The sequence below is a fragment of the Rhododendron vialii genome, chromosome 1a (assembly GCF_030253575.1).
Source record: "Rhododendron vialii isolate Sample 1 chromosome 1a, ASM3025357v1".
Taxonomy (NCBI): domain Eukaryota; kingdom Viridiplantae; phylum Streptophyta; class Magnoliopsida; order Ericales; family Ericaceae; genus Rhododendron; species Rhododendron vialii.
The window spans coordinates 20,398,457-20,421,086 of NC_080557.1; the positions used below are offsets into that span (position 1 = coordinate 20,398,457).

General features: G+C 39.1%; 1 protein-coding gene across 8 annotated transcripts; it reads left to right on the forward strand.

Moving 5' to 3' along the window:
- The first annotated feature begins 4,311 nt into the window (after positions 1-4,311).
- LOC131324110 (uncharacterized) lies at positions 4,312-15,782 on the forward strand. Of its 8 annotated transcripts, XM_058355974.1 has the most exons (13): positions 4,313-4,648; positions 5,587-5,653; positions 6,534-6,618; positions 7,052-7,103; positions 7,430-7,450; positions 7,541-7,594; positions 10,341-10,391; positions 10,629-10,691; positions 13,025-13,090; positions 13,377-13,433; positions 14,196-14,318; positions 14,450-14,542; positions 15,363-15,782. In XM_058355974.1, the coding sequence occupies exons 2-13, from the start codon at positions 5,644-5,646 to the stop codon at positions 15,627-15,629; spliced, it is 942 nt and encodes a 313-aa protein (XP_058211957.1). In that variant the 5' UTR covers positions 4,313-4,648; positions 5,587-5,643; the 3' UTR covers positions 15,630-15,782. The 8 variants fall into 8 exon arrangements, with proteins under 8 accessions (XP_058211940.1, XP_058211957.1, XP_058211971.1 ...); XM_058355988.1 differs by lacking the exon at positions 5,587-5,653 and having other exon boundaries at positions 4,313-5,299; XM_058355941.1 differs by lacking the exon at positions 5,587-5,653.
- The last annotated feature ends 6,848 nt before the right edge of the window (positions 15,783-22,630 follow it).

A 22,630-nucleotide genomic window follows, 5' to 3' on the forward strand; every position in this document is an offset into this window, starting at 1 on the left:
CAAATGGTTTTTGAAAGGTTGATTTGTAAATGATAAGGTTGACACGGTCTACGACGAGTCGCGTAGGAGAAACACAGAAAATCTTGGACACCAATGATAGTTGATTAACGAATATGGATGTGTCATTGTTAGCTGTGTATACATGTATCATGTGGAAATCGATGATTGTATAACCTGTTGTTTGTAAGTTATGGGTTAGCAGGTATGGGATTGTTCCGCTGAGCTTTTGTAGCTCACGGTGTTACCTTTGGTGACCCTGACATATTATATCGGTGGCGACGCTGGTATAATGTGTCAGACTTTATAGATATTCAAGATGAACAGTACACCTTGGAGGCTTTTGGAGCTGGCTAGGATGGAGGAGCAGGTGGAGCTGTAGTTAGGAACCCTAGAACCCCTTTCATTTGTGTAAATATTGAACTCTTGTGGGAGTTTTGTTGTAATAACGAGCCAGACTCCATTTGGTTTTATCAATAAAATGTTTATTTAACGTACCCAAAATTGGGGGCATTACACACTTCAGCCCTTCAGAAGGCATCTATATGGCTAAAATCCTCTAAAAAGGGCATCCGTGTTGCTAAAGCCCTCTAGAAAGCATTTATGTTGCTAGCTTCTAGAAAGCGTTCAACCTCCAGAAGGCATTTGTGTTGCAAGCTTGCATAAAGCATTTAGCCACCAGAAGTCGTTTGTGTCGCTAGAAAGTGTTCAGCCTCCGGAAGGCACTCCCAGCAATGGAGGTGATGGAAATCTCCCTAACAAAAGGAGGCAGTGGGAATCTCCTAGAGTGCACGTGTGAATCACTCCGTCAGTGGAAGCAATGGAACTTTCCTTAAAACACCAAGTTTGAAGAGACAATGGAAATCTCCAAAGGCAATAACAACCAACAAATTTTGCCAAATCATTTAACAAGTCTTATGGCATATAGTCAGAATTAGCCTTGGAGGCACTCCCAAGCAAGTGGAATATGGTCAAAAACTAGCCTTGGGGACAATCCCGAGCATGTGGAATCTAGCCTTCGGGACAATCTCGAGCATACTCAGAACTAGCCTTGGAAACATCCCGAGCATGTGGAAACTAGCCTTGGAAGCATCCCAAGCATGAGGAACAAATCAAACCCCGTGGAAGATGGAATACTCAACAACTCTAATCTCAGCAGCTTTACGCTCGCGTTCTCAAGCTCAGCCAACGCCACACCATCAACAAGGTATCATTTGTTCTCAAGCTCTATGCTTGAATGCTCAAAATCCAACATTTTGAATGCTCTAAGCCCTTCGAATGCCCAACCACTATGTACTGGATGCCCAAATTCTACACTTGAATGCTCAAGCTCTACGCTTGAATGCCCAACCGCTGTGTACTGGATGCTCAAAACCTGTACTTTGAATGCTCGGACTCTACCCTCTGAATGCTCGAGCTCTATGCTCTGAATGCTTAAGTCCAAAACTTGAAAGAAGCTCTACGCTTAAAACAAACACACACGCATGGGCCCGTGCACATATTGCATTATTCACATCGAGTCTGCATCAATTGCATCACCATTACCATTATCACATCTAACATATCATCATCTTCATTATACATACTGTGTTTTTGCATCTCTCACTCATGAAATAGGTCAATCATGCAGTCAAACCGGCGCTATGCCTCAGTTTTATTGGTCGGTCCAGTGCCTCGATCCTCTGGCTCTATGCCAAAATTTATGATGGGAAAGCTCCGTGCACAGATCTTCAGAATACAACCGGTTCCGTGCCTCGGTTCTATCACCTCAAGCTTCAAGCTTCAACTCCTTAGGCTCTCGTCTCATGACTGCAATCTATTCCGCACCTCGGTTCTATCACTTCAAGCTCCGTGCTCCAACTTCTTAGGCTATCGCCTTATGACTGCAATCGGTTCCGTGCCTCGGTTCCCTCATCTCAAGCTCCGTGCTCTAGTTACTGGCCTTGTGCCCCCTATATCTCAAAACTGGCGTCCGATTCATCCCCAACAGATAGTTAGGATTCTACCCCAATTATATCTATTCCATCAAGCTCATTTGCAAGGATAGGCTACTCTACTGAGCTCCCTTCAATCAAAGTAAGGATGATCAAGAAAAGCAAACGACTCACCCACTGTGTATTGATCTACCCCAAAATACTAAGGATGCTCTCTGCAAAAATTTTCCTAGCAATCCCGCGCTCCTTCAACTACTCCTCACCAAAATCTTGGCATTGCTCAGGTACGTTGCACTACGGCTTTTAAAGCTTGAAGGTACGTTTTTTGTTCTCAACCCTCCAAACTTTTTACTTTTTAATTGCCTCTGAACTACGGTTGGTCTGAATTTCCCTTGTGGAATACGTAGGCAGCCTCCCGGCCCGACCATAACAAAAACCTTTTTCAAAAAACCATTTGGAATAGTGGTTGGACCAAATTGAGTTGCTTTTACAGCTTTGACTCTTACTTAAACATGTCTTGCGATCCATCTAAGTTCAGTCAAAGGGGGGCATTTGTAGACACCCTAATATACCCTAACGATTATTTCAAATCCCACATTGGGGACCATTCCGATGATAATATGGATACAATGATTGCTAATTAACTTCTCGTGAACCTTAGGACTTATGGTGATAACTTCTAACCACTTAGAGGACCCAATCCAGAGCCAAATAGTCTTTCAGACAAAAATACATAATTCTATGAGAATCTTTCTATCGGCCGTAACATTGATCTCACGGCCTCAACATTATTTCTTCACCCTTGAAGCCTGTTGCTTGAAAATCTCCCTGAGAGATTGATTAGCATGCCGCCAGATCTATTGCTCGGCCTCCAGATCGTCCATTTTCCTGATTCTAGAACGTTTTGCCAATCGTTTGATCCGTTCACAAAATCCTAGCAGCCAAATCCCGATGCCTTCGGGCTACCTTAAGAGATTGCCATGAAGAGTTAGTATTGTACTACAATTCCAATTTTGATAATGCATTGTGATTGGTTGGAGTGAGTCACCCCCATGCCTATATAAAGGGACCTTTGGGTTCCGAAATAAATATGTTTAATCACTCTCTCTAGCCACGAAACTCTGCACATATACTCTCTCATACTCCCTCTACAAAAGCCCTAAACTTCTGAAGGCAGCCGCGATCTGACGATCAAACCCCGAAGTACAAACCCTAAACCTAGGGTTTTGAGAAGTAAAGTCAGTCAATCATCCCTAATCCGAAGCAATCAAGAAACTGATGGATCAAGGTGGTGAGGCCCAGGGGCCTATGATTTGATCACTTTTACGTTTTTGTACTTTAATCATAGTATTTTGGTTTTCTGTTAATCGCCTAAGTCTGGTGTGAGGAAGAACATCGGTTGGGTCTTCGATCCTTCGGCGGGTACATCGATCCAGAAGGATTCCTCGGCCGTGACATCCATTCACCGGCCGAGGGATTCATTCTCTGGGATAGTTTGTTTTCTATTTTGATGCATGTTTTTATTACTGTTTTGGCTTACCTTATCAACTATTAAAAGCTAAATAACCAAATTATGTGTTTAGAATTAAATAAAGCAAATACTAATCATATGTCGAACGATTATGGGCCAGTTTCACGACTGGGCAAAAGAGGGGTGCCTAACACATTTTCCTTATTGTACTTTTGGCTCCCGTACCCAGAATCTCTATCTCTTTTTCTAGTTTTTATAAACTAGGTGGCGACTCTATTTTGATAATAACTGTTATCGTGTGGCGATGTTCCTAGCCATGAAAACATCCACGATTTTGGTTTATGAAGTGAAACCAAACAATCATGATCAATCTGTATGGCGATACCCCGTTTGGGAGGTGTCTACAATTGTCTGAAAGTTTAGATGTTTTTTTTGAAATTTTTCTAGGTTAACTCCTTCCATTTAGTTCTATCCATCACAAATAACTAAATGGGACGTCAAAGGCTTATTTGCTAATAGAATGACAAGTTCAGGTGTGTTTTTGTCATTATTGAAAGTCCATGTGCTTTTTTGAAAAGTAACTCAAAGTTCAGGTGTTTTTTTTGAAAATTTCTCTTGATTGAAAAGAACCTACCAGATGTTCAAAATACTACTCCAAAAGGACCGTACTCTTCTTTGCTTTCGTCACCTTATTAGAATAAAACATGACTATTTTCAGATTGCATACAAATTTGTACCGTATTACCTTATTGTAAACTTTGTACTAAAATATGTACAACGAAATAAAAAGTGAAAAGAAACAAACTCGCTGGGTTCCTTGGAAGGGGATAGAGAAGTCAAGTTTTCTCTCACTCTCCACACTACCAAGAATGTCAGACTGTTAGTTGGCGCTTTTTCACCAAACCGACCATACCCATCTACTATTCTCTCTCTAGTTTCTCTCTCTCTCTCTCTCTCCGCGCAGTTAGAGTATGGCATATATATCTTCTCTGAGTGTTCCTCGTGTATATGTCTCTTCAAAAGAACTCCAACCCAGAATTCCTCCCACTCCCGAACTTCCAGGAATCAAAAGCCTAAATTCTCGCGATGCTTTAATGCTAAAATCTTGCGTTTTGTTTGGATTTTGGACTATTTACACCAACATCAATGGAGGCTAAGCCAATACCAAATCTCTTCATCATTATCATCTTGGCGTTGACTTTCACGGTGACAAGCACATACTCTCTACCTTTTGTCGTCTTCCATGGTAAAGTTCAAAGCATTGTAGTATACTAGTATCTTTTTGGTTATGACTGTCGTAAGCTGTAGATTTTTTTTGTCCTTTATTAGTTCCCACTAAAAAAACAGTGAAAAGTGAAACCTTATATAACTAACGAAAAATGAATGCTGGTTTAATAAGAAAATTACTTGATATATGTGCCGAACCTGTTGGGTTTGTGAAATGTGCCGAATCTGTTGGGTTTGTGAAGCCTAATTTGGGGTTTCAGTTTGCCACTTCGCTGACTATTACACTTTTTCTTTCATTCGATAAATAGTGAAAGCTGGTGTGAAAGGCAGATATGCTCAGCAAGAAAAATAGGGAACTATATATTTTTTTGTGTCTCTTCTGTTTGCGTTTTTTACTTGATCGCATTGTGTGTGTTGTGGGATGGCCGATTTCCCAACAGAATCAATATAAGCCATTTGATACAAAAAAGTTGGAATACAAAGTTTGTTGTTTGTAATTTTGTCATGAAATGGTTATCATATGGCTGTGACATGTTGGCGGCGGTTGTCTTACTTTGTTGACTGTGGTGATAGTGATGGTTATGGATCTGTAGTGAAGGTGGAAGGGTGGTGGTGTAGTAGGTATGTTGGAAATGTAATACTGGTTATGTTAAATGTGGGTGTTTTTTAGGTAAATATTCTAGATGTGGGTTTTTGAAATTTCCATATTTTTACCACTATTATTTGCAGATTCCCTCATTTGTTGTGCTTACAGCCTACTTTTTGGGACTGTTAACTTTTCAAGCCACTATGATTATGACCTGTATATGGTAGTGTGTTTGTGCTTTTGTCTTTTTTTTTTGGTTCCATCAGTTTGTAATTTCTGTTTTCGGCAGTCTTACCCAAAAATTCATACATTGTGTGCTTTCTACGGATTTAATGTAAGTTTCTTTCTGTTTCTTCTTTCACACTTTCTAGTTCGAGAACAATGTTCATACAAGACCTTGACTAATGTAGCCTAATCTGTGCTCGATTATGATAAGGGGTAAGCATTTCCATTAGTTTCTCTAGCATATATACCTTTAAGCTTGTAGATTTTCTTTTCCCAGATTCGATACTAATTTCCAATGTCTTAAATTCTTCAGCGATTCAGATGTTCATTTAATGTACCTTTGATGATTGTTGTATCTTGTATTGACAGTACACTCTGCTCCCCATACTCTGTTTTCAGGGAGAACTCCATACAAAGCTTTTCACTAAACGTGATACATTAGCCAAAGACGCTTGACTATAAGTACCTTATAAATGTTGCACGCATGACACATCTACATCTCCAATGGATTGTTCCTTTTGATGCATTTATCTCGTTGGTAAATACGTACCCTGTAATTTTTAACTTGCTAATTATATTACTATTTAGGCAACCCCCTTCCCCATATGATTATGTCTACAACCAGCAATAACTCGATTTGAGTACTTTTGCAATACATAATTATGATAGTGTGACCTTGGGAATGTAGTTTTGTTGTATCAACCTCCGTTCATTTAGAAGTTCTTCATGATCTTGACAAAGAAGGGTCTAAAATAGTTTTCCAATGACAGATTCCGTGGAAAGGGATTGGTTTGGTGTGATGAAGGACTATGAATCCAGTTTTTTCGTTTACGTAACTTATATCATAAACAATGTGTAGTAGTATTAGTAGCAGTAGCAGTGGTTGTAGTACTGCTATTGCTACTACGACTGCTATGATAAGAATTTGTACTTCTATGAGTTTGTTCTTGCTGACAAGTTTCTTATTCTTGCATACAAATTAAGATTCCAAACCTTAATGTATGCACTAGGACACAATAATCTGAGAGACCATCCTACAGCAGGGAGTACAGAATAGCTGTTTAGTTCTAGCCTTTCTTTCCTGTTATTGCAGGGATTGCAGATAAATGCAGTGGTACAGAAGTCACACGTTTCACCGAGCTTCTGAGCAATTGGTCAGGCGCTGAAGGATATTGCATGTATGCTCTCATTACACTGTATTGATGTCCTCTACTAAAACCAAAAGAATCTAGAATGATGGATCTACTCCACTTATATATTTTTCATTTTAGGAGATTGCTTTGTATACAAGTACTCTTTTTTTTTTTTTCCTTTTTCTTGATAGGCTATAAGTACTCTTATTCTTATACTCCTTGCCATAGAATTACCACAATAAAACCAATATCTAAATTAGTTTTGTCTACTCTTATAATTTTGACCTCGGTGGCAATAGATAACTGAAACTAGTTCAATGGAAACAATTGTCAAAGATCCATCCATATACTTCTACTTTGTCTCTGGACTCTCTACTTAAGCGGAATTGAGGCCAATATTGTTTCGTTAGCATTACATTGCCTAGTTGAATCTTCTTAAATCAAATGTAACCTTTGACTTATTTTTTTTTCTACACAGAGAAATTGGAAACGGAGTACGGGATTCTTGGTTTATGCCCCTTATGAAACAGGTGAATCTCACACACTCCTGAGAATGAAATTTTCAGTTTGGTTTATTGTTTGGGTCGGATACGAAGTTGAAACATTTCGGAATACATAGGAATTAAGAAACCTTTCAGTGTTTCCCGTGTTTTGGTGCCTTTCGGTGGAAACATTGGAAAATCTGATTTTTTTTTTTCCAGTTGCCTAAGAAGCAAAAATGTTTCTGCTGTTCCATCAGAAAGGAAAGAAGTTTTGTTCCGTGTATAGTACTGCAAAGAGTGCTTGTTCTCCATTATGCAAAGTATTAACGAACTTACCAGTAATCTAACACATTTGTCTGTCTTTCAATTTGTAGACAACAATTGCTTGTGAGAAGGTGGTAAAGCTGTCTGGTAATGTGTTTGCTTCACCAGAATGAATATGGGGGTTGACTGTTTTCTTAGTTGGTGCCTTATTCAACATACAGGTGAAGAACATGAGTGAACTCAGCGAAGGTTACAACATAGTGGGACTTTCTCAGGTGAAAAACAAGTGGTTGTGTATGTTTTTTTTTCCGTCGCATTTTAGTTCATAGTAAATTATTTTTCATTTAGTTGCTCGTTTTTCTCTCTAAGCTAACTTTAGGTGCCTTCAGAAGACAAGCTCTAATCAAATAATTCTTAGCTTGGAAGTGGAATTCAGGGGTAGCAAAGTGGGAAGGAATCTGTAATAGAATTTAATGAAAGTGAAGCAAAACGGTTGATATTTGGTGATCCAAGCGTTAACAAAAGCCTTTATCATACATATATCAGTAGAATCCCTGCCTGGCTAGTTTCCACCAAGATAGAGATAGTAATGCATGACTAAGAGGTCTGAATACAACAGTGAATGTTTGTGGGAGATGGCACAAAGTATTTTATAAATTTTCTTTTCTCTTTCTTTCTGTGGGGTAGTTCAGACTTTTGACTTTCCTTTCCAATAAAGTATTCTATAATATCCTTAGAACTTTGTCTTGACAAATAAGTAGGGTGACCAATGGTTCAGTGGTGAAAACCTCAGTCTACCAATCCTAGTTGTGGAGTCGGAGGACAGCCACTTTGCACCAAGGTTGGACCTGTATCCTATCTACCCCTGCCAGACTCTCATTGATCAGTACTGTCTCGGCGTGCTTTTGGGTACTGTTTTTGAGTGTGGATACGTTGTAAATGAGTAGCTAGGTCAATTCAAGAGTCAGCTCAGTTGAGCATTACTTTCTTCTTTTGAAAGACGTTAAGCATTACTTTGAACTAGTAAGTAACAGAAAAGTGGTATCAGTGACATGTCATGACTAAATTGAAGACTGAACCAAAATATTCTTAAGTACAAATTTAAGTTTTTACCAAATCTTCTTTGAACTTTAAACTGAGATTTCCTTGTCAATTGACTCTTCTTATCCCAAATGGATGATCCATGCTTGAACTTCCAAGACATCACTTATTTGAACTTTAGACTCTGGGGAAAGATAACTTCATCTTCTACGCTGATCACTTGATGAAGTGCTTGAGCCCTCCTATATACAATAATCATATGGGGTTTTTTTTTTCAGTCAGATGCTTATGCAACTTTCTTGGTGAGTGATGTAGAATTCATGCAAGATCTTGGTTCTTTTTTGTCAACCACAAAATATGTTGTGTGGTGAGTTCAGCGCCTTGTACAACTGGTAAGCACTTGTCTTTTTTGACAACAGTTGAAAAGTATAAAAGCACCCTAAACTTACAAGTAACAAGAGTTGAACCCTACCTGTTAAGGGCTTGTGTAGTAGTGGTACCACAAAATCAACCTACCATTTCGTAACAACCAAACCGAGCCTTATGTCCTAATCACTTGGGGTCGGCTACATGAATCATTTTCCTCCATTGAGCTCTGTGAAGGGCCACTTGTTCACACAAACCTACTATACTCATATCTTTGCGCACTACAACATCTAATGTCAATTTAGGTCTACCCCTTCCAGTAGCATTGTTACCCAAAGCTATCCTATCCGCTCTTTTAACTACTGCATCTCCTGGTCTATGGTAGACATGCCCAAATCACCTTAGCCTATTTTCCCTCAACTTGTCTTCTATGGGTGCTACACCTACCATCTCACGAACTGTTTCATTTCTAATCCTGTCTCGTCTAGTTTTATCACACATCCACCTCACATATAACATAGTAAATAATTAACTACAAACTAGTCTATTCATTTTTCCTTAATCCGTGGGGGCTTGTGTATGAAATTTCTGGATCCGTCACTGCCTACTGGAAATCCACACACGAGGACGTGTGTTCCTAAGTGGGGGAGATTGTAACACCCAATAGCCAGGCTTCGGAGGGAAGTCCTGGTAGATGTTTGGATGGGTGGTCACTAGATCCGCCACTGCCTACTAGGAAGTCCATGGAGCTTGGGTGGCTAAAGCGGACAATATTGTACAAGGCAGGAACGAGTAGTTACACATGGTATCAGAGCCTGAACCAACAAAAAATGGGAAGAAATCTTGACCCCACACTTGAGGATGTGTGTTCCTAAAAGGGGGAGATTGTGACGTCCCATAGCCAGGCTCTGGAGGAGAGTCCTGGTAGACGTCTGGATGGGTGGTCACGGGTCTCACATCGCTTGGTGAATGCAAAGTGCAGTAGTATATATAATAGATCATGCCTCTATCTTTTACAAAGTCTTTTAAAGCCATGAAGGCGTCAAAGCTCATTGGAACTTTACAATTAAGCATGCTCGCCCTGTAGCAATGCTGGGATGAGTAACCTACTGGGAAATCCATGGAGCTTGGGTGGCCAAAGCGGACAATATTATACAAGGCATTGTTACACGTATGCAGCAACTCGGTTAGATGCACGTTGGTGAGCTGCCTTTCATCAATTACGCGAGTCACGTCGGTAGGATCCGATAAGATGGTAACTGAATAACATTGTTCAGAGCCGATTGTTTGGGTCCGGCTTCTCGGGTTATGATGATATCGTGCTCTACAGACCAACCCATAGTATGACCCGGACTACAGTTCGGCCTAACCTATGGAGTAGGTCCACCCCACCAAATTAGCCTGGTAAGGCTATTAAGCCCTGGTGCCTATCCAGACCAAACTATTTGGTTTGGATAGGCACATGGTTTAATGTGTTCATGTGTTGTGTTGTAGTTTAAAGCTCCCCTGGGAATGTTTTCACCAATGAATTTTTGTAAAGCACTATTCCATCTATGGTTTAATGATTTTCCCTTATTGGTTGATGAATTTTTACAACATTCGTACATTTTATAGGGAAATATGGTTGGCCGAGGGGTTGTCGAGTTTTGTGATGGAGCACCTCAAGTAAGGCTAATTCATTAGAGCTTTGATTAAGTACTTGTTCATCAATCTCTTCTCTGTCTCTGTCTCTCTCTCTTGCATGTGTGGGTATAATATGTTGGTGTGTATCTTTATTAACTTGTCTTTGCTGCTGTTTATTGTTTCCTTCTGGCACGTTTATTTTCCTGGCATGAGACTCATTTCTCCATCTGCATGTGAAGCTTAATATATGTACTCCTTTTTTCTTTTTCTTTGAGACAGGTGAAGAATTTCATATCACTAGCAGGTCCTCATGCTGGTATAGCTTCTCTTCCGTTTTGTGGAGTAAGTTATCCTTTTGCTGCTTCAGTTGTTCATAGATTTGCATTCTTAATGATGTTTGACCATCAAACTTAGAAAATATTGCTGTATAGTTGTGCTTCCTTTGTTTTTTTCCGATTGATGTTTCTTTAGTGCCTTTGCTGAACTTTGGATGTTGTAAGACAAATTTTAGTGTCTACAGTTGTATAGGCTGCTGGATGTATTGGTCTTGGATGTATAGTTGGCATATTCTAGGCTGGTGTGGTTTAGTTGTTGCTCTGGTATCTTGGTGCAAGCTAGGTGGTGTTGCCTCATTGAATTTGTCTTCTTTGTTTGGTCTTAATAAATGCAGTACTTGTCCAAAAAGAAACTAACAAAATATCTAGAAGTCTAGGTTTACATTTTGTGCACAAGGTTACTTGTCCTTTCGACCCGAAATAACTCAGAAGTAGTGTGAGGTAGAACAAGCTGCAGCTTAGACCTTCTCTGCATAGACAGAAACACAAATTGAAGGAGTATCCATGCTTCATCGCCTAGAACCTTGCACTCCGCCTGTTAGTTAGAGACATGTTGCTTCGTATGTAGAAAGAGGAGAATTTTTTGCCCAGTACTTTAGGAATTTTGAGGTGTTTGGTATTGCATAAGATGCAACTCCAAATTGTGGACGCTTGCCTATTGCCGAGTGAGTCCCGCACGCTTCTTTTGCTCTTTTCTGTATATTCATTTCTATTGCGGTGTACCATTTTGAGAAATACCAATTGCGGTGTATCTTTTGGAAGTGCCCATTGCAGTGCACTTGGTTTTGGATTCACCACTTGGTTTTAGGAATCAAGAAACCATTGCAAGATTCTCAAAGGTTTGAGTACGAAAAGGGGAAGGTGTTATGCACCCCTCTTCACCCAACCCAAAGTTTTGATTTAGGGCTTTAAATGTTATTATTGATCAACCAAACAAGTACATTGTAATTAGGCCCTTTCAGTGATGAAAGCCATAAAACAGGTGATTGGGACAGGTAGAGGTAGCATGCAAATACACAAGTATAGAAAACCAGCCTTTGCGGTGAGACTGATTACAAGGCCGCACCATCGATCACGCGGCCGTGACTTGAACACTTAGTGATTAAACGGTTGTGGCTTCAATCACGCGGCCATGGAATCAATACCAAACAATTGTGCTGTCCGCTGAATACATTACGCAGCAGTGACTTCAAGCTGCACTAGACTAACATAAAAAGCAAAGAACAGAGGGAAAATGAAGTAGAGGTTGCAACCCAGATGATTGTGGAGCCACCCCACCTTGGGTCCCTTAGGGTTTCTCAGCTTTTCGGATTTGATTCCTGCAGAATTTTGGATTGAATAGGATTTTCTAAGAATTAGGAAAGTTATATTAAAATGCCTTTCACAAATCACTTGTCTATACGTATACTTTCTGAGTGGTATCTATTGGATTCTTCAGAACTGGTCGCAAATGATGTGAATTAGGTCCCTATTTATAGATGATTGGGGGAAATACATATGTGGACAACAGGAGATAATGTGCTTAGATTCGTCAAAAACTGACCAGAAACACAACAATCCAATTGGATTTGAGGAGTTTCGGATGAACATCAACCCCTAGTGAGTTATCTGTGCACGAACAAAGATTCCGCGGCAGCCTAATGAACATGTGGCCGCCTAATGTCAGCATAATCCTGTGGCCGTTGGAAAAGAATTTGATGTCTTTGTGCCTCTCTGATCTCGCGGCCGTTACATCGATCCAAAGGCCATGTTTCTGATGGCGTGGTTCTCCTCAATCATACTGCCGCCTGATCAATCACAAGGCCATGCCTTCTCAATGTCGCATCCGTTTGATCAGAGTATGGAAAACATTTTTAAACCCGAAGGCCCTAAAGTTCACATCCTCGGTCTATTTCCTAATAACGAAGGTCTCCCTTATGATTGTTGGTTTTGCAAGAACCTTGTACCTTAATTATAGTAACCAGCTTTGGGATCGCCCTTGGCTGGGCTTAAACCTTTACGGAGCCAATGCCTACACAAATGGGCATTTTAATTTATTAAGGGGTCTTTATATTTTGATTGCACACCTCTACATTTCGTGTTTTGGTCAAGTTCATAAATTTATTAATTCTTGATCGTGTCATCCTGTGATGAACTTTTTCCCTGCGATGTATTACTATATTGGTATTGTGGTTAATTATGTCAGAAATGCTCCTGGCCTGTATCAATAAAATGCAGATGGGTTGGAAAAATTTTGCTACAAAAGATTAATTATACTAGTGTGCAATTCGTGATTTCGTCTTTCAACGCAGATAGTAACCTAGTATTGCAGTCCTAATTTGATGTGTCCTATGTGAGCAGTCTGGTGTGCTGTGCATTCTCGTGGACTATTTAGTCAAGTTGGCAGTTTACGACAGCTATGTCCAGGTGGTGATTTCTTTATGAGCTTTCTTTGATTGTGTAGCCACCATGCATTGTTGTGGGCTTTCTAAGATGGAAAATAATTTTACCACCACAATTTTGCTATCCAAAAGATTATTATACCTAACATTGTCTAAAACTAATTCTGCATAGGGCAATTGAGTTATTTTTCTATACTAAGGCCATTAGTTTTTTTTTTCCTTCCCCCGCTCTTTCCCTTGTTTTTTTATTTTTGTATTCTCTCTATGATTGCAAAATAACATTAGAGTGACCTCACCTTCGTGGATTGCAGGAACACTTGGCACCTGCTAATTATCTCAAGGTTCCAACTGTGAGTGAATTACTTTACTTGAGTTTAGGAGACCTTAATACGCTTATCGAAGTTAAATCATATTCGAAGACAAATATTGTCATAGGTTCAAATAGTGGTATGTCCAGAAATAAAAGCCAGTCCTTTCCTCCGATCATGATGAGTTACTTCTTCCTTTATTCTTGCGATACAGTAATACATTATAAAGCTTGGTGGTCTTGATTGTTTGCACCGTTAGTTTAATATTTGCTTCTACGTGCATATAATTTTTTTTATCTATCTGGCAACCTCTCCCCTTGATGAACGTTATTATCTTCAGGGGTGACCCTATTCGAGGGATGATGGGGTCATGACCCCATCAATTTTTAGAAACCAACTACAAGTATATTATACATGTACAATTTGCTTAGGTAATTTCCATTTGGACTCGAACTGAGAGACTCTAGCACTGCTTCCTAAGAGCAGCATGTCTACCGATTTTACCATGGCAGCTTGCTATACCTGATAATATTATGTTCATATTCAATTGTCAAGATTGAAGAAGTACACTCAATCTGGTACTTCAGGAAATATTCAAATTGATGAATAATAATCCATTGGAATTGAAAGGAACCCATTGAAAAAGTGTAAAAATAGGATATGCGGTCAGTCTAGACTGTTCGTGCATCATTTGAGTTCAATACAATTAGTTTGGTTTGGCAAACTAGTTTGGATTCAGTCAATCTAGTAGACAACATAAAAATAAAAATAAAGAATTATTTTTTTAAGTGGTTCACAGATGTGAATTATTTCTTTTCCCAGGATATTGATGGCTATATGAAAGGATGTAAGTTTCTCCCAGAGCTTAATAATGAACATGTGAATCATACAAACACTACTTACAAAGAACGGTTTGCGAGTTTGGAGAATTTGGTGCTTATAATGGTAAGTTGAGTTATGGCCCACTGGGCAATGGGCGTGATGTATTTTTTTTTTTTTTTTGAGCTTTCAACGGTTATCTCAAAGCTATGAAGATGTTTTTGGTTTCCTGATGCTTTTCTGCCATGGTCTAATAGTTTGAGCAGGACAAGGTTTTGGTGCCAAAGGAAACGTCCTTGTTTGGTTATTATCCAGATGGAACCTGGAGCACAGTTTTGCCTGCTCAAGAGGTAAGTTAATGGTTCAAAGAATATTGCTCTATTGTAGTGTTTTTTGTATCTCATTAAGATTTTATTATATATGTCCTAAGAGACGAGTTCTTTTTTATTTCTTTATTTCTTTATTTCTTTTTTTTTGTGCCACGGCGATATACATAAGCGGGGGTTAGTCCTAAGAGACGAGTTCTTACACCCTTAATTTTCTTGTTTTCTAAGTTTAGAGTTTTAGTACAATGCCTATTTAAGAAAAGGTCGTGCTTACCACCCACTCTATGAACTGTGAAGTGTGGTTAAGGAGCAAGTATATGCATCTTTTTGTGACACTTGTCACATCAACAACATCAGTACCTATGTAATGAGAGGGAGGACTGGAGGCAAATTTAACATCTGACAATATATGAAGCGACTACTGTCGAATACGATATATAAACTTGTCACGTGCTAGTAACAAACGTATATGTAGTTTTTTCTTGAAATCCTAAATGGGTGGTACCATGGATAGCCTGTACAAATTTCTTGTACTATAGTCAAATGAGAATGTGGAATTAGTAATTTCAATGTTCTGTGGTTTTAACAAATCACAAGTTGAACTGTTCCTTACTGCACAACAAAGAAGCAGATGTAGAAACTTTTCCGGGTTTTGTTTCCTTAATTCGGAAGTATGCAAACCATAAGAATGCTGAAAAAGTCCATTTTATTTGATGTTTTCAACCGCGAATTTGTCTGAGGGTTTAGTATGGAATCAGCCCAATTTGTTTCCTTCTTTTTTCAGGTGGAAAAAGATTTTATTTGAGTGGTACCACTAATTCTTACTATATTTTCTCCCCTGTAGACAAAGCTCTACACAGAAGATTGGATCGGTTTGAAAACCCTGGATGAAGCTGGCAAGGTGAAGTTCATAAACGTGTCAGGGGGTCATCTTCACATCTCGACAAGTGACATGCTGAAATATATAGTACCTTACTTGGAGGACGATGAATCATCCATACAACAGCCGGTAACGAAATCATATCACTCTTGGTTGTCATCTATCTGGAATTTCATCAAGGAACTGGTTGGATTCACTGAGGACAGAATTCTTCTATACACTTCATATTAATGTCAAGTGCCCTTCATTTCCACGTGATCTGGAAAGGAATAGAACAATCGGACAATTTTTTGGTTCATCTCATAGTATTATTCATTGTTGTACCATCCTTTGAAGGAACTCATTTTACGATTAGACAGTAATGGGAATTCATGAATTCTGGGAGGAGCATTGTGGGCCGGTTGAGTGGACTAACTGTTTATAAATCTGCGTGGTCAATTTTATTTTATTTTTTTACTGTTTCTGCTTTGGGCCAGAAAGCATTTCAAAAAAAGTGCAACTCTTGTTTAGATCTACCGATTGCCGCACAATACTTGCAAAATTGAAACAAAAATTTATAGTGTACCACTATAGAACCAGGGGGAAGTAGGACTGCTCAAAAAATCCGGTGAACAGCGAAACCGGTCCAGACAGAACCGATTCGAACCTTTTGGATTTTGTCCGTAGATTAATGGTCCGGACACGGATTGAAAAATTAGAAAACCGTGACTCGCGGTTCGGTCCACGGATTTTCATTACGAAACCGTGGATTAACCGAACCGGACCATGAGATATTTATTTTATATAAATAATATATAGAGTTAGGTTCTGGTGAGGGATCCCTCATTTTATTAAAATGCGGGACTCCCCTTCCCGATTGAATTTCAATGATCCGAGCCGCTCAAAGTGATCATAACGTGATTTTAAGGGTCCCCATGAGAAATCAGCAAAAAAAATGACCGGGAAGGGCTTCATCCGAGCAGTTTTCATTGAACGGTTAAAAAAAAACTGCTCGGATGACGCCCTTCCCGGTCATTTTTTTTGCTGATTTCTCTCAGGGATCCTTAAAATTACGTTCTGCACACATTGAACGGTTCTGATTTTTAAAATTTGATCGGGAAATGAAAGTCCCTCATTTTAACAAAATGAGAGATCCCTCACTTGAAAATTCCTCATAATGTATATATATATATATATATATATATATCTATATACACACAAATATATATGTGTATTTATATAATTAATAGTAAGGAATGTTAAAACTTTTTTCTACCAATTTTAGTATTTTAATGTTAAACTGTTGCCGGTTGTCGCGCATTGCATTTGGTTGGAAGATACAATTCCACCTCTTTGGTGTTATAGTTGTCCCCCTTTGATGTTTTTTTTTTTTTTCGGTTTTATGTTATGTACTGTAATGATATAATCTACTAGTGTTTAGATTCTTTTGAATCTGATTTATGAAGTAGGCCTTTGGTAGTTTATGTAACAAATACTTTCTGGTGGTATTAAACTTAATTCTGAGTGTAACCTTCTTTCATTTTAATGTGGGATATTTGCTTGAGCTTTATTTTTGCTAAAATCCATGGACAAAACAATAACCGATTCGCGAGTCACGGATTGGATTGGAACCGGGCTGTAGGACTTTTGGTTCGGATACGGATTTCATTTTGTAAAAACTGTGATTAGCGATTCGGTCCTCGGATTCCTAAAAATCCGAACCGAACAAGACCGCGAACAGCCCTAACCAATCATGTTACACGACATAGATTGTTGTGCTACTTAGAAACAACATGCTAGTAAGTGTAATTGAAACAAAAATGTTGAGATTGATGTGTGGTAAAACTTTTGCGAGCTAGAACTGTAGGATGGTAAGGGTAGCATCGATAAAAAATATTCCCTCCAACCCTAAATAAGTGTCTAGCGCGCAAACTTAAGCCTTTAAAAAGATGCATTTATTTCATTAAAAATTTTAATTTTTTTTCACAAATGAATAGATAGCAATGAGTTCTATTGGATTGTGAAAAAATAGTCTTTTTAACGAAAAACATGCATCTTTTGCAAGACCTAGGTTTGCGCGTCAGACACTTATTTAGAGACAGAAGGAGTAAGATGAGAAAAAATAGAATAGTTTGGACATGTCTAATGTAAGATTGGTTCATGAGGTAGTCAGGAGGAGTGATATGGATATGGTAGAGAATAGCATTTAGAGAGAAGACGACCAAAATTGACTCTCGAGTCTAGAGGTTTGTTGGACATTCACAGGACATGATGTCCTTGACAGAGCTCAATAGAGAGAATGTATTCATATAGCCAACCTTAATTTATTGGAACTTAAAGCTCGGTTTGGTTTAGAAGGAAGACTCAAATGTGTTTCCTTTTTGGCTTACATTTCATGTCATTTTCCCTAGTAAATCCATGTTTTAGACCTATATTTTAGGGGCCATATTAATTGGGCTCCCCACTAATGGACTGTAGGATCAAACACTCAGAGGTTAGTCAAGATGTGCATAAGGCGACCCAAACACTCTAAGTTATCAAGAGACAAAGTTTAGATGTCATACAAACATGGTTTCCAAAAGGTGGATGATGGATTGTTGAAGAGTCGCTTTAATTTTTCGGCTCATCATCATCATGTTGTTTTCGAATCAAAATATATTTATAAGACCTTGAAGTTAACTTATACTTTGTAGAACAGTGGTAAAGACTAAGTATAGTTCTTTAGGGGACTGAATAGCTAAGTCAAGTGAAATTCAATTAATTTCTAAATTAATTCAAGAAAAGTGATTTGTTTGTAAAGCTATAACTAGATGAAATAAAATAATAGGAGTGATGACAATCTAAGAAAGAAAAGTCTAGGGTTTCAAATCTATCACCACCGCATAACAAGTTATGTATAAACTCGGCTTACTATTCAAATCAATTATGATTACTGTTAGGACTTGCAATTCGTATTAATAAGTGGTAAGAAAATATTCACGGTTTGTCAATTAGCATAGAATATCTCGTAGCACGAACCATCTTACTAGTATAACTTGTCTCTATGACACACATCGTCCAATAGCAAGGTCCGTCTTACGGACATAACTTAGCTCAATCATTCCAATCGCAATCTAAAGAATTACATGACTGTAGTTGAAATCTAGAATACAAGCACCAGATAGATAGGAAATATTCAAACCAATTTTTGATCAAAACACAAACATAATTCATTAATATTAAAAGAAAAGAAGTACATCCATGTCTGACTATGCATCCCAGTAGTCCATACAAACAACAAAACACACCACAACCCAGCAACACAAAGACAAAGACCCAACATAACACATAACCAACAAGACTAACCATACACACCACAAAACTCAAAGGAACACCCCAAGCACTGCCTCACACCGATCACACCACTAACAATACTTGCAAAACCAGAAAAAGAAAAAGAGATACAGACAAGTCAATGCAAAGCACAACGTTGATGGACACAGTAAGTATGAGGGTCGCCACAACTATCCTCAATCACCCTTTCTCGTTTACGCTTCCTCTGAGTGGGGTTATGCGTAGCCTTAGCACTATGACCACCAATTTTGACACTGTCTACCTTCTTCCTTTTCGATTGCTAAGAGTACTCTTAACAATTGCAGGGCCACAGTCCTCAGAATGGAATAGCCATAAGGCCGTAATTCTCTTAGACCTCAAATTCTGAGGTCCAATAGCAGTGTCCACGACATCTCCAACTTGATCAGATGAGGAATCCTTAAAGCTAGGTTGATGAGGTGCAGACATTAGAAGTAGACACACAACTGGACAAGGAAATTGGATCATCATGCATCTGGGAGGCCGAAATAGGATCAAACACATTATTTATTGGAGAAGGAGGGTCTTCACCAAAACAATCCTCCGAAGGCACATGGATTTCGCGAATAACGCGAAAATTAACAGCATGAGAGGGTTCTTTCACTTTAACTTCAACAACCAAGAGACTCGGCATATGGGAGAACTGGAACTTCCTACCCGTATTCGATTCTCGAAGATAGTTGCGATTAACCAGGAGAAAATCACGACCCATAATGTCCTTCTTCTTGCGACGGCAATACTTTGCAGGATGATGACCCTTCACACAACTAGATTGCTCAAAGACCTTACCACCATCCTCAAACTTCTCAAACTTACCAAAGGATTCAGAAACTCATGAAGCAACCCAACTAGAGGAAATCCCCTCACACTGACTCTTCAACCCAGCTCGCAAAGTATAAGCCACCAAAGCATCACCTGCCTCCATGTTAGTGTTAGACTGCAAGGACTCCCCAACCTGAAACCGATGATAATGGGCACCAATCCCAGAACATCCCCCATGAAAAGAATTATCAACCTCCACATCCTTCGAATCTGATTGGTCTAAAGCATTGTGCACCTCTTCCCATGGTTCGTAATTCGGATCAAAGATGTCACGTAACCGAGCTTTGGCAGCTACCCTAGCCTTAGCAACCCGCGAAGATGAGCCCCAATCAAAAATCAAAATCATCTGCACTCGTGTTCATGACAAGGCTGCGTTCCATATCCAACGACGAAGAGAACCTCGAAGGACCTTAAGAAGAATCCATGTCTTGGGTATAAGTAATACCCTTACCCTTGGTCTCCTTGGATAGGTGACGTACACTACGAACAGAGCCCGTAGAGAATCATTTCTTCAACCTAATACCCTTTGCCATTAAAACGAAAGACAACCAGCCACACATCGAAAAACAATACTCGCAAGAACTAATAGCAGCGAAGCTAAATCAACCACGAAGCACAACACGAAAGTAACCCATACGAAGCCAACACTCCAATCTAATAACAAACGCGAATTAATAAAAAAAAATAAACACGATAACCGGCAAGGATCCCCGATCGGAAAAACCAGATGACTAAAAAATACTAAACCAAAATCCAAACCTGTGGGCACTGGCAGCACCACCACTTTGAGAACGATGACATGATCCCCTTTTCCTCCTATGGCTGCAGGAACTGATCGAAACAAACCTGGTCGATGCTACTGATCCACGGCCCGAATTGAAACTCCTCTTCCTCCTCTAGGATGTGGCAACAGCACAAAATCGAAATCCAAACACAGGACCGTATTCTCCTGTCGGAGACGATCCCAAACCGCCCTTCACAGTCACTGGAAACCCATTGTGTGCTGCCTAAGATAGGCGCGTTTCAGTCAAGGAACTTTCTCGAACCTTGTACAATCCACTTTGAAAGAGAGAGAAAAGTCCGGTATAATTCTTCCCCTTTTTTGTATTAAATCGATATTAATATTCAACCCAATTCATACAATGAAAAGAATCCTTATCATTCAATCAAGGTTTGAATAAAAACATAAGAGTTTACACAATGACAATGTAACAACCCAGATCCTCAAGTACCACGATATTAAAAAGACCACAATCTATCTTTTATTCCAAAAACTATCTCATTTACAACTATCTCTAAAGTAAATAAATAACAACTCATTCTCGCAGCAACTCAGACAAGCTCGCACCATCGGCACCTGACCCGCTAACCAACCTGCAAGCAGGAGTCCAAAGGACCCCAGGAGTGTGTGAGACATAATAACATGTACATGTTCAACATTAAATTAACTGCACAACATCAACCACCACGCATTAACACCAACCACGAATATAACACATTCCACATAAATGTAACCACATATCCGGTCCTCCTTAGTATATGATGGGTGACGTACCACCTCACTAGCCTCACCACAGCCCATTGCCCAACTTGTCTTTAGGCATAGCTTATTAGCCTAGTCACCCTGTCACATACTAAACAGGTCCACGATATATAGTCACCGCACATAACACAACCAACATAACCCAACATTAATGTTGTACAAGAAATATGTATCTCGCGCTCACGCTCACTCAAATCCCATAACAACGTTGGATTCCTTTGCCGATCAATTCTTCTCTCGGCCCTCTCTTTTTTCCCTTGAGCTCCTACTGTTCCCTCTTTATCAGTTAAACAACTTTTTCTTAATACAAAGTGTTACCCAAAATGGCAAGCTAGAAGGGGGGTGAATAAGGTTGCTAAATAAAAATGCCAATAAAAATTATCTCTAACAATCTTTTAATCAAAACAATATGAGCAAATGAAAAAGAGAGAGTTAGAGAGATAGAACTCGATTATAGTGGTTCGCCCCGGATTTGTCCACGGTCCGGCCTAATCCACTTCTCCTCAAGCAACTACTTGAAGGTTCCTTTAATCTTCAAAAAGATTACAGTAAGTCTTGCGGGTGCTTACAACGACCTTATCCCCTAGCTTTCCCGAGGAGCTAGTAAAGAGTTTTCTCTAAAAACCTCTCAAAAACAATAATACCCAAATTCAAACCCGAATTGGTCTTCTAAGTTTTCAAGTGTTTGACTCAAACACTCGCTTAAGAATTACAAGTATGTGGAGAAATTTGAAGCTCTCAAATAATAATAACCTCACAAGGTAGATATGACAGTGGAAGCTTTCAACTTATACAAAATCTCTCCCTAGATAGATATGAAAGTGTTGGCTTGATTTTTGGAGAATTTGCTCGTGGAGTGATATGGAATGTTGTAGCTTCAATGCTCCACTCATCAATGAGTTCTTGAACCCTTATATAGCCCTCCATATGTTTCCTAGCTGTTGGAAAGTGAATAGAGCCGTCGAGGAGGTAGGGGAATTAGTCATTGGAACTTTACTGATCTGCAGAAAACTGCAGAAATGTACTACCGGTCTTCCGACCAGTCGACCGGGAGGTCATCCGCTCTCTCAACCGGTCTGTCATTCGGTGAACTCCGGTTGACAACGTCTTCTGTTCAAACAGCCAGCTTATCAGCCAGTTCGTCAACCTGTAGCTCAAAAATTCATCTGAATAATTCCGTTAAAGCATGTATTGAGCTCACTAAGTCTTTGTAAATATTAACCATTAAATCCAAAAGACTTTATGCAATATTTCAAGGCCTAGAAAATTTAGTTCGAAATTTTTTTTCCGATAGATTAGCATTTGCCGAAACATCATCAAAATAGATAATATCATTTTTTCCAACATTCATCAAAATAAATATATATAAATGTAATACATATAATTTTCCTCAAATTATTATGCATATATTTTTCAACACAAAGTGTATAAATATAGTAGCTAGGTTGACTCATCAAAAAGTTATACAAAATGACAACACTTATTCCTCTTGAAAATCAACACATGTACCTTAACTAAATGTTTTTGTCTAACTAGA